Source organism: Castor canadensis, chromosome 10 (genome assembly GCF_047511655.1).
Source record: "Castor canadensis chromosome 10, mCasCan1.hap1v2, whole genome shotgun sequence".
NCBI classification, from domain to species: Eukaryota; Metazoa; Chordata; class Mammalia; order Rodentia; family Castoridae; genus Castor; species Castor canadensis.
The window spans coordinates 107,411,959-107,425,063 of NC_133395.1; the positions used below are offsets into that span (position 1 = coordinate 107,411,959).

Sequence of the window (13,105 nt, forward strand, 5' to 3'; positions counted from 1 at the left end):
GTCCTCAGAGGTTTTCAGAAGGACTGAGCCCCAGGTATCCAGAGATTTCACTGCCTCCTTAACACACCCCTATTCTTTGCCTTCAAGCTTTTCTGTCTGCTACTTTCTCATTTAATTTTATAATGGACAAAAATGTAGGAATAATTATTACCACCTTCTTACACATGGGGAAATGGAGCTTGAGAGAGGGAAGTGGCTTGTCAAGGTAACATGGCCCTTATGAGGCTGAGTAGGGCTTCTCCCGTGGTGGGCAGACATGGTAGCAGATGTCGTTCTCTATTTACACTGCTTTTGTGTGTAACTAAGATTATCTCCTCTGACCACTCCAGCATGACCAAGAAAAGAGATCCATACCTCACTGTTGAGCTTGTTTATCTGCTGTTTGGTTTCCTCTGCTTTGATGAAGAGAACGGCAGCTCCAATCTCTGGGTCTAGAAAGTGACACACAGAATGAGCCTTTTAGAATTCAACTGCATGTCTGAGGACTGGGACAACTGAAATATGGAACAAAGCCCAAGTTATCACCTTTAACCTTTCCTAATGTTTGTTCCCTGTAGTTTCTGTCCTCCCAGGATTAGATAAGCCTCTTGTACTTCTCTGGATGGCTCCTGATATACTCTTGGAACCATACACACACATAGTGGTGACTGAAACCACAGTGACTGGGTGTGCCCAAGGAAATCCTCCCATTACCCCAGATATGATCACTACCATGGTCCAAGATGGCACATTTTCTCTTCTTTGACTGTTTTCTAAAAATGTGACAGTCAGTGCTCATACCATATAAAAGGGATATTCTTTTCCTTCTCTCATTCTTTTCCAAAACTTGATTCCTTTGCCAATGAGAAAGTTTTTCTCCACCTCTATTTCAGGTACTAATCTGTGCTGCACAATTCTGGCTCTGCCTCAATTCACAAGGTAATTTCTCCCATTTCCTAGTTCTCTTTTCTCCATGTTTTCTCTACTGTCCAGGACAAAAAGTTCAAATGAGTCAGTACTAGTTGGAGTACAAAATTCAATCTCTCTCTCTTTTTCTCTCTTTCTCCCTCTCTCTCTTTCTCTGTCTCAATATATGACCATACTAATTTTCATCAATTATGCCTAGAAAACTTTTCTATGGGAGAAAAAACACTTAAAGTAGTCCAAAGCAACAACAATGCATTTCACAGAGATACTTTTTAAAGATATTCTATTCATTCAACAAATGATTTCCAGTTATAAACAATAGGTCAATATATGAATAAAGAAAATGTAATTGATCTTCCTGGAGCTTAGAAGTCAGAGACACTTAAAAAGTATTTAGGCATCTGGATGTAGCAGCTCACACCTATAATCCCAGCAACTCAGGATGTAGAGATCAGGAAGATCACAGATCGAGGCCAGTCCAGACTCCGCCAAAAGTTAGTGAGACCATATATCAAAGAACAAGGTGGGTATGGTGGCACGCCTGTAATCCCAACTACATGGCAGGCATAGATAGGAGGATTAGAGTTCAAGGCCAGCCCAGGCAAAAAGCACAAGAACCTATTTGAACAATTAAAAGCAAAAAGGGCTGAAGGTGCCTAGCAAGCAAGAGGCCTGAGTTCAATACCAGTACCACAAAAATTACTTAGGCAATGGGTTTGGATTTCATAATATGGACTATACAAATCCATCTCAGGGTTTCAGGCACAAGAACAGAGAAATACAAATAAATTTGCATTTTCTTTAAAAATATACTCTGCGTGGAAAATGGTGTGAGACCAGAGAACAGACTTTGGTGGAAATGTAGGAAAGAGACAGATGTGGCTAGGAAGAGAGTAGAGGCAGGAAGGACAGAAAACACAGATATTTAGGAGGCAGAATAAAGAAAATTTATTACTTGAATGGATTAGTGAAGAGGTAGGTGATGGGTTTAGGGAAAGAAGGAAGCTAAGAAATAGGTGGATGGTCATGGGTGAGACTGCAGCTCCAGGTGAACCAAAAGGAAAATCTTGCCATTGAATATAACCACTGGTGTTCACGGCAGACACTAGCTTGACTATAACTATGATTTCTTTAAACACTGCCCCACTGAAAGCAGTATCAATGTATGCAATCCAACTGAACTCAATAATCACCACTGTACTCCTCCTTGTCTGCTCTTCCCTGCTGCCTACAAGTCTTACAAAGATCCTTCAGGTTCCCCAGCAGGTGATGGGTGCTAGGAAGGGTTGTTGGCTGAGATGAAATACTGGTATTTTACTAAACAGAGACACCTCCCAGAACTGTTCATGCAGCTATCTTTCTTGAACTTGGCTTTGTCTATAGAGGGATTTGCTAATTAGCAGGAGATTCTAACACAAGGATCTCACTAGTTGGTGAAAAGAGAAGAGGGTGGATAGGGTGTGGTAGTCTTGCATCTGGTAGTTTTCTGGTAATTATTTTGGATTAGCTGTACCCGTTTAACTTATGCATTATTCTGTCTTTATCAATACAGGTATGTGTTCTTTAGAGTTTGTCACTTCTGGCCTTCTTCATATTGGCAAATCCCTTTTTTGGGCAATGAACTCAAGGTTAAAAGGGAGAGAAAGAGAGAGAGGGGTCTGGACCTCAGTTGGGGGATCTTTATATTAATTTACTTTCATGAGAGGCTAATGCTTTATTTAGCTCTCCATCATTTCCAACTTGCTTAGATCATTCTAAAGTTGTTTATTCTCTGACTGACTGCAAGTATATAACCTCTCACCAAATAAATTGACTAAATATAACCAATGTTCTTATAGTATGCAACCAGCATGGTGTTTTCCTTAAGTGGTGTTTCTGTAAGTTAGTCTGAATTTATCACAGGAAAACATAGGTACTGTCTGACGAACAGCATAAATTTGAGTTTCCTGACACAATGTTTAGTGTGGTTGATACATGGCATGGTGTGTAGCCCGGATGGAGGAGCAATTAAAAATGATATCTTAATAACTTGAATGGCGGGGGGTGAATTCAAGGGCAATATATTGTAAGCACTTTTGTAAATGTCACAATGTCCCCCAGTACAACAATAATATTCTAATAGAAAATTGTATATTTGGAAACTACAAAAAAACCCTAAATATAGTATGAACATAAAGTTAAAAAGTAATTTGTATGATATATTTGATATATTATATGAACTTTTGTAAATGCCACAGTGTACCCCCAAATAGCACAACAATAAATAAATAAGTTAAAATAAAATGAAATAAAAATATGGAACATCTAGTCCAAAAACTGCAGAAGTTACTGAATATCAGTATGTTACTATGTCTCAGTAAACTATTACCGTTTCAGTGCATATGTATGCACATATTAGACATATTAACCTTTCATCTCACACTTGTATTCCCAGTTTTACATTCTGTGCTGTTTGCATTCACTCCACTTCTAATAATCTGTAACAATTAAGACTACCAATAAAATTTTCTCCACTTACATTAGAAAAATAACTTGGAAAATGGCACAGACTCAAGTCAAATCATTCAATGACATTGGTAGAATTCTATCATGTGGAGAATGGAGAAGTAATGCTAACCTCAAACATTACGAGTTAAAAGAATCATCCCTTAAGAGAACATTACATAAAGAGCTTACCTCCAAGAGGAGGAGATATTCTAGGCTCTGTCTGGATTTTTTCAGAGCCAAAGTCAAAAGTTTGGCTTTCTTCCCTGCTGTTTCTGTCTTCAATTCCATCAACAATCCTGTTGAAGTAAAGGAAATCAGTCAGTACTGCATTATATTCATGTATTCTAGTATTTCTAGAAGTCTTTAAGAAATTTTATGTGAAATTTCCAAATTCTAGTTATTGTAGAGCTGGATATCTAGCCTGGTAACTATTTGTCTTATATGAAGGACCTGAAATGTGGTTGGTGCAAATTGAGATGTGCTGCATGTATAAAAACACATTCTGGACTTTGAAGAATAAGTGTAAAGAAAGAAATAAATTTAAAAATGATTTTTATATTGTTAACTTTTACAATGGTAGTGTTTGGGACATATTGTATTAAGTAAAATACATTGTTAACATTAATCTGACTTTTTTCTACTTTAAAAAAATGTCACTAGTAGAAAAATTTAAAACTACATATGTGGCTCACAAATTTAGCTTACATTATATTTTTATTGGAAATAATGCTATAGGGTTTAGGCTCTTATTTATTTTCAGATTCTGATTCAAATCTCAGATTAAAGAATATATATGTATGTACATTTACAAAGAAGTTCTTTTACTAAATTCATATTAAATAAGTATTCTAAGAAAAAACATGATAACCTAATGACTGTAACATTATAGAAAATTAAATTTGGTGATACAGTCACTAGGTTTGGACAAAACTCAATTTTTGTGTTGAAGAATTCTACTTAACTTACTATCAGGTTGTTTTCTAATCTTCTTTCCTTAGTAAATACTAATTCATTAATTAAAAATGCAAGTCTATTATAGGAATTTATACATAAAGGTAACAAAATCAGAAAATAAAAATCACCTCTACTTTACCACTACTGTCAATATTTTGGCATAGGTCCTCAAGATCTTTTTCTATACATAAAAGAACATATATTATTTTTAAGTGTAGGATCATATTATACATAAAATTTTCCCTTCTAGCTCTGATAGAGTCTTTGCCTATTTAAATTATTATTTTTCATTTTAATAAAACTTTATGAAGAAGAGTCAAGCAGTTTTCAAAGTACCATCTTCAACTGAATGCTTGACAATTTAATGTCCACATACTTTTCACTAAACTTGCTTTGCCTATTTTTTTCTAATATTCTTTTTTAAAGGATAAGCTGTGCTCTTTAAGAGAATGATGAAATATGTAGTATATTAGATCACTTGGGTTGTGAGTAGAAAAACAATTTGAATTCTGTTTTTACTACTTAATATCTCTGAGATCTTGGACAAAATATTTAAATTTTGAATTCTAGTTCTTATAACTTCATAGTAGAGATAAGATGAACTACTTCGTGGGATTCCAAGAAGACTAAATGCAGGGTGAATATGAAATTACCTAGCAAAGTACACGAAACAGAACACACTCAGTATTTTTCCTGCTTTTCTTAATTACTTAGCTGTTATGAGATTTTGATGATTGCTATTGCTTTTATGTGCCACAGCCTGACCCTTTCACATTTTCCAAGATTTTTTCACTTTCTTAGCCACCTTTCATTGCTTCTAAAGTGGATTTATTTTTAATTAAAAAGAGAAGCTATGTTACCTATTGAAGAGACCAGAAATAAAACTGAGCTTCAGCCTTCCACAGTAATGGGGTAAATCATATGGAAAATGAAAATCAACACTTTACTTTCTTCATAATTTCAACTTGTTGCCTTATGAAACTTTTGACAAGATCAGGCTAATTAAGAGGACAGCATGGATGGATTTTGTCCTATCTCTTTTTATGTTCTTCATAAATTAATAAATTATAAAGTCACACTGTAAAAGTACATAAAACATAGAAAGCACTCAGTTCTTTGTGCATTTATATTTTGCATTACATTTATTATACATTTAACACAATAGGTAGAGCTAAATGAATCTAAAGAGTGTAGAGAAGAAATGCTGAACATTTAATGGATTCTTTTGAGAATATTACCAAAAGTATTTATTCTCATACCATGTATATACAAACCTGTACACATTTTCAAAAAAACATGCACAAAGAGAAAGATAAAGAATCCAGGCTGTGAACCTACACAGTAAAAAGACTGAGTAATTTATTAGGCACGTATGAGTCTGCATTAAAGAGGACCACTTTCACCTGGGAAAGAGTTAATGTGATGTGAACTCTAACCTTGGACTGAGGTCTGGAGGCCCCGCATTATTCAAAGTAGAAAGTTGCAATTTCAAGTTCTTCTCTTTCCTTTTACCATGGTTAGGGAGGTCAGTCTCCTGCTTGACTTGGGGGGAATTTGAACTGGAGGCTCGGATAGGTGAGTGAAATGGCACTGTTCCTGAGGCCAGCTGCTTTAGGCTTAAGCCTAGGTAGCTTTTGTTGCTTCCAGTCTTCTTGCTGCGTGAAGAGGGTTCTCTTGTGTAGATGGGAGAGAGGGAGGCTGTCTCTTCTTCTTCTCCCTCCTCCTCTTCTTCATCCTCCACAATGGATGGCAGTCTCTTGATGCTGCCATTCCCCTTAGGCTCTGACTAAATCAATGGATAACATAGATTAGTGCAGATTGCAAAGGCTTTTAAAGCCGGTATCATTCATACTGCTCTACTGAAGAAAGTCAAATCCCTTAGAGACTTACTATCATTAAAACTGAAGACCTCAGATTTTGCTATTTTTTTTTTTTTGCAGGTTTTAAAAGTCTTTCAAATTCTGACCTCCAGGTTCATCCTCTCTGCTTTCCTGGCTTTAGCCTTCAGCCCTTCAGTTGTTCTTTCAAACTGTCTTGGTGGGGGAGTTCTATAAAAGGTACATTTTATAAGCTTTGCATCTAGTATTTACTTGGTTAGTCACTTGGAATAGTACATGGTGGCACACTCTTAGGAATAAAGATGTTTTCAATTTTAATGATGTTCTTGGATTTTGTGAGTTAAAATGGTAAGATCTTTAATGGACCTTTACATGGAGATAAGCCAGTAAAACTTATATTATCCTTGAGAATATCTTTCCTATTCGGGTTCCCATGGAAGGAAAAAGCACAGAAGTGTCCTCAGCTACACTATTGTTCTTGCTCTCATAAGTTGCTAACAAGAAATAGAACTACCAGGTCTTTCCCTCCGAAGAGCATTGGGAAAGGAGGGAAAATAGTTTTGTCAAAATCTAGCTTAGTATCACTGGACTCTTGAACGTGGTAGGCTAAAAAGAAAAAAACAGAAAAGACAGGAAAAGAAAACTGAGGTGATGATGGGAGGGCAGGACAGAGAAGCCACCAAAAGCTAAACTTTAGTGGCTCTGAACAGTCACTATAAAATGTATGCTTCCTGTTCCACCCCAGACATGGCTTCTCTGGAGCATGTCCAGAGGTAAATTCATCTCAAAAGGTCAATTTACTTTTCTGTGCCTCAGTTTCTTTTGAAATCTAATCACTTATAGCTGCTTATCGATAATCTCTAAAAAAAAAAAGTAAGATTAAAAACTTGAAATCCCTAAAATTGTTACTTAAATCTCATGGGATGTCATGATTATGACTTCAATGAGTGGTTGGTTCATTGGTATATTTGGTTTTTGCTATACCTATAATAGGTGTAGTGACAGATATAAAAGAATTATAATGACTTGCAGGCAACAACCATTCAGTTTATGTGATTTAGCAGCTGCTAAGTGAGATGATTGGTTTTTTTTTGAAGATTTTTTGTATGTTAATCTCGATGGATGGCTCAAGATTTCTGAACAAAATGGTATTCCTAGCCTCCTCTTTTCAGCTAGATATGAATATTTTAATTAATGGTAAAACTAGGAGATCTTTATTGGGTTGGTCATGATGTTTCTTTTACTTGTTTATTTTGGTTTTTCACAGCATTTAAAACTGTGTGCTTCAACAAAAATTGGACCTACATGGATTGCAGGGAAATATTTGTATACTAGCAGTGTGGAATAGAAAAATTAGCTACCCCAGCTAAACACACAACTGGGCAAACTTATCAAAGAAATGAAAAACACTAAGTACATTCTCTATTTATATTTCTGTTTATATAGCTGTTGACAATGTATTCATTCTTTTGTTTCAAAAGTCTCCACTGGCTCTAAAGGAGTCTCTTACTAATAACTTGTCCAGTGTTTATACTTCTACAAGTTTGTTCAAATTTCATACTTACACTTTGTGAAGGTGTCTTGGCACCTTAGATAAATTTCTTAGAAACTGACTCTTATAATCAAGACAGCAGACATCACTTATACCAAGAGTTAATAATCCCACCTATCATTACTGTAGTCAGGACTTAAAGTTTTTTATATTATTTGACACCCAGACCCATGTTGGCTTCTGGCAGGAGGACCAGCTCCTTTCTCCAGGAATCACCAGAAACAGCTGATTCCCCCAAGTAGCTGGATTCACCTGTGATACATTGCCATAGCATTCAAACACAGGTCTCTCCCTTCTCACCTGATTCATCCCTTCACTCTCTTCCTAGCAAAATGCTTTCATAAGTATAATAAGATTTTAAAACTCATAGTTAAAGAAATCTGAAACTTAGCTCATGACATTTTGTTGGAATAGTCACTTAAAACTCACAAATGACTAGTCTAATCTGTCCTAACTAAAGAGCAAGCAGGACAAAGTCTCAAGGTTGAATGGATAGTTTTCAGTTTTACAGCCCTAGAACTCCTGTCCTTTGCTAGTAGTAACCTTGGTACTACTTGGTAGATAACACAATTATTAAGAAATCTTTGTTTCCTTGCCTGTAAACTAGGAATGGCATGAGGAAAATGTTAGGTATTAGATAATGGAAATTAAGCACTTAGCAATGTGTAAAGAAAAGTTTGAATAAATGCATGAAATGATGATTATCATAAGGAAGATGAACACCAAATTTCTATCAGGGCAGGTGTGGTTACCTCTTTTATGCAATGCCTTCTTCTTTCTTACTTAATAGGTGTATTAGAAATATACCCTGCCCAAAGATCACAGTTTCCCTTGCAACTTGGTTTATCAATGAGGCTATGTTCTAACATGATGGTATGTAAGTAGAGAGGTTGTGAGGAAATTTTAGAAAGGCTACAAAGAACAAGGGAACCTCTATCACACTCTTTCATATTTCTTTAGTTTCTAGTTTGGAGTATGGCTAAAACTAATGGATATTCATCTACCACCTTGGGGAAATGAAGAGATCTTAAAGAAGGAAGTCATATGCTAAAAATAATGAAGCAGAAAGTAGAAATTCAGGAACCATATTGACACATGGGGGATGTTATAGTCCTCCTCTAAGACTTGTCCAAAAAGAGAAATAAACATCTGTTGTTATTCTGGTAGTTTTAACATCACAAATGAACTTCAATCTAAATTACAAAGAAGAATTTTTCAAGTTAAGGATGTTAGATTATTAGGAGGGATCTTTATCTTTGCAGTTCTGTAAAAGGGTGAGAAATTCAAATGGGAAAAGCAATCAACAAAAAAGTCAAATTTCTCTTCATGAACAAGGAAATATAGAAAGGGTCTGGGGGAAAGTTGGTGCTGCTGCGAGGAAGGACTTTCTGGAGAGAAGAGTTGACACATGAAGTCTATTTTGCTTTCTTATGAGGAAGATTTTGTGGAGATGAAAGAGAAAAGTAAACTAGTTTTGAAGAGACACTTGGTTGAAAGCAGCGAGATGCTTTAGAAACTTTTAAGGAGTTTCTTGACCTAATGTTAAATGTAAACACTGTTTGCCCTTCTCCAACCATCTTTGTAAATTATCAGTATCTTTATAATGCTCAACTGGATCTATTTGTGGGGTGTGTGTGTGTATGTGTGTGTGTGTGTATATGTTGGTGTGTATGTGTGTGTGTGTGTGGTGTTGAGTTCTGCTTCAAAGAAGGTACAAAGCAATGAAAGGAGCTGTTCATAGGCTTGTAGAATTATTAGCAATAAAAATCTAGCTAGTAAATATAATGGATTAATGTTTCCAAGTCATCTATAAAAGTGGAGGGCACTTAAAAATTGGCACTGTCTTAAGAGTTCAAGTGAAACTTCTTCCAGAATATCTTTGAGCCATGTATATATAACCATTATAAATACTCACATGAAAGTAGATGCTTATATGAAAAATTTTATAACCAATTTTAAACAAAAGTACTTATAAGATCAACACACTTCAGGATTTCAGTACTCTTGTCAGGTTTTGATAAAAAAATGACTTTATAACAATAACAACAAACACTCCTGTAGAGATACAAGTTTTAATACTTCTTTATACTCTAACTCAGGAAAATCAGTCAATACAATCTCTTATTGGGAAGAAAACTGGGGAAAGTAAAAAGTAATTATATAAAACCCTAGATGGGAAGAAAGCTATATCAGAAGTCATCCAGATTTTGGATAAATATTTTGCTGTCTAGAAAAAGCCATACCTGTGGGATTGTAGATTTGTTCGATAATCTTGATATCACCTGAAAGAACAAACAGAAGTTTTATCAATCACTTAAATCTCTCCTAGTAGTTTGGGACTGGGTGAAATGAAGGAGGCAGTAAAAAAAGAAGAATCTTCAGGGACTGTATGTTTGTGTGGTGCTATGTACCTACTTATGTAGGTTAAAAAAGAGAAAAATATCTTCTGAAAGATGCTGAAAGCGTCTTTCCCCCTCTCTAGGATCTCCGCTGTATGTCATGAAGAGATCAGAAAGTTGAATGTCTACCACGGGCACCACACCAAATGAATTATCATTGCAATAAAGAGCCCATATTTTCCATCTTGATGCTTCATTCTCTCTACTTTAGTTTTATTCTCATTTCTTGCCTTTTACTAAGTTCTCTCATCTTCCTTAATTTTGTCCTTTTGGCTCTGTGAAATGGATACCATGGAATCTTATTTAATGTCATTGCTTTCTACTTATCCTCCTTTCCTTCTTGCTTGAATACTGGTGGGGGATATCTCCTTCCTTCCCATTTGCTTTATGCACTATGATATTCCTTATGGACTAAGATTAAGCGTACTAGATATCCCAGTTCCCTATTTAATTGAATCTAAGAACCCAATTGGTTACAAAAAAAATGCTGTCAATCAAATGGAGACATGCCGTTAACTGTAAGACAGATTTTAACCTCAGAGATACTGAACTGTAAGGAGGAAGTGTATATGTTAGAATCACTTAAGCTTGGATTGCAGAACACACATTGAATAAAATCAAACTATGGTACTGTGAAAGAATGTATTAAAAACATTCACTTTCCATGATGTATAAAGCAGCTCTGGATATTATGACATGTCCCCAAAACATGCTCTGGAATCATCCACATTTTCTTTTTGCCTAATTACACTCCTTTTATTTTAATGTGGTAATAGATGCTATAAATTAGCATAATTTTATTCATATGTAAAAATGCACTTGAAAATGATTTTTCAAGTAAGCCAGACATATTGGTAATTCTATCATCCTCTCATCATTTTTTTCCACAAGATGATTAGTGAAATATATTTGTTATTATTTATACAAATGCCAGCATCATTATTGCTCTGCAAATATATGTTTCATCAATGTTTAATTTTATCAAAGCAGTCAACCCATTCTATGTCTGCTTAGTTGCCTAAATATGCATTAATCAGAAGCATTTTAGACATAAGCTTTGTAATAATTCCCTAACAGTGACAAGACAGCTGAATAATTAAAAATGTGAAAAATAAGACAAAAGTATAGTGCTCTTACTACTGTGGTAGACACAAAAGTGTGTTTTAAAAAGCTTTTCAGTTACAACTTGGATTAGAGAGGGAACAATGGGATTTAGAAAACTTTAAACCCTCCAGGACATAGATGACTGTAGAGGGGTAAGAGAGATGGTGGTACTACTGTCTTCTCATTTGGATGCACTTTAAGCTCCCTGCCTTACCACTAGTCTTGTCAAGTTGCAGAGTGTCAGCTTGTTTTGCTATAGCAGTGCTTCTCAAACATATATGTGTACATGAATTACTTAGAGATCTCCTTAAAATACAGGTTATGATACAGGTCTGGAGTGGAGCTTGGCATGGTGAATTACTAGTGATCTCCCAGGTGATACTGATGATTCTGGACGCAGAGTAAACTTTGAGTAGCAAGATTTCAAAATCAAGGTGGGGGAAGGTTGAGGGGATGAGGGAAAACAATGGAGGGAGTAAATCTAACTAAGATATATTATAAGAATATATGTAAATGTCACTGCTAATAAAAAATATCTCAAAAATCAGTATCATGATTATTACCATACTATCAATTAGTTAAGTATTCATTATATGATAAGCACCGTGATAAGTATTTCCCAGACATTATGTCCATTAATTTTCAATATGCTCCCATAAAGTAGATATTCTTAATCTCCATTTTTCTGAAAAGGAACTAAAAGGCCTACACAGAGTAAGTGGCTTTCTGAAGGTTGCAAGGTAGTAACTGACTAGTAGCAGGAAAATGAATACTGGTTGGCTGCTATACAATTTATTTTTATTCTTCTTATTTTTTTGTTGCCTTCGATTACCCAAGGTAACCTTATCTCATTTTTTTTAATCAGACTCACTGATGGCCAAAAAATCAAGCATACTTCATACACACAAACACACACATATAAAATACATACAATATACATATACATACATATTTATATTATTGGTATTTCCCAGCACTGTGATACTCTCTGAATAAATAATTTTATTTATATACAATATTAATCACTCACACTTAAAAAGATTACTATGACATCTTCCTTCTGATAACTGACATTTCATGCTGATCCAAATATTGCAAAATGCAAGGAGAAAGGATTCAATGGAATCCCAGGATTTATAAGATAGATACGGGAAGGAAAACTGCCAAACACATTTTATGAAGCCCAAAACCAGGCAAAGACACCTCCAAAAAGGAGAACTATAGGCCAATCTCCTTAATGAACATTGATGCTAAAATCCTCAACAAAATAATGGCAAACTGAATTCAGCAACACATCAAAAAGATTATTCACCACGACCAAGTAGGCTTCATCCCAGGGATGCAGGGGTGGTTCAACATACGAAAATCAATAAATGTAATAAACCACATTAACAGAAGCAAAGACAAAAACCACTTGATCATCTCAATAGATGCAGAAAAAGCCTTTGATAAGATCCAACATCATTTCATGATAAAAGCTCTAAGAAAACTAGGAATAGAAGGAAAGTTCCTCAACATTGTAAAAGCTCTATATGACAAACCTACAGCCAGCATTATACTTAACGGAGAACAACTGAAACCATTCCCTCTAAAATCAGGAACCAGACAAGGATGCCCAGTATCTCCACTCCTATTCAACATAGTACTGGAATTCCTAGCCAGAGCAATTAGGCAAGAAGAAGAAATAAAAGGAATACAAATAGGTAAAGAAACTGTCAAAATATCCCTATTTGCAGACGACATGATCCTATACCTTAAAGACCCAAAAAACTCTACTCAGAAGCTTCTAGACATCATCAATAGCTACAGCAAGGTAGCAGGATATAAAATCAACATAGAAAAATCATTAGCATTTGTATACACTA

At 35.3% G+C, this 13,105-nt stretch overlaps 1 protein-coding gene across 2 annotated transcripts in view; it reads right to left on the minus strand.

Moving 5' to 3' along the window:
* Kcnh8 (potassium voltage-gated channel subfamily H member 8) overlaps nucleotides 1-13,105 on the minus strand; it is a 362,401-nt gene that overhangs the window by 16,487 nt on the left and 332,809 nt on the right. For both annotated transcript variants that reach the window (XM_074043836.1, XM_074043837.1), the window contains 4 exons: nucleotides 9,981-10,019; nucleotides 5,784-6,133; nucleotides 3,583-3,689; nucleotides 355-431 (listed from right to left, as the gene is read on the minus strand). In XM_074043836.1, coding sequence (XP_073899937.1) covers nucleotides 355-431; nucleotides 3,583-3,689; nucleotides 5,784-6,133; nucleotides 9,981-10,019 — 573 coding nt within the window. The remainder of the gene's footprint in view (nucleotides 1-354; nucleotides 432-3,582; nucleotides 3,690-5,783; nucleotides 6,134-9,980; nucleotides 10,020-13,105) is intronic.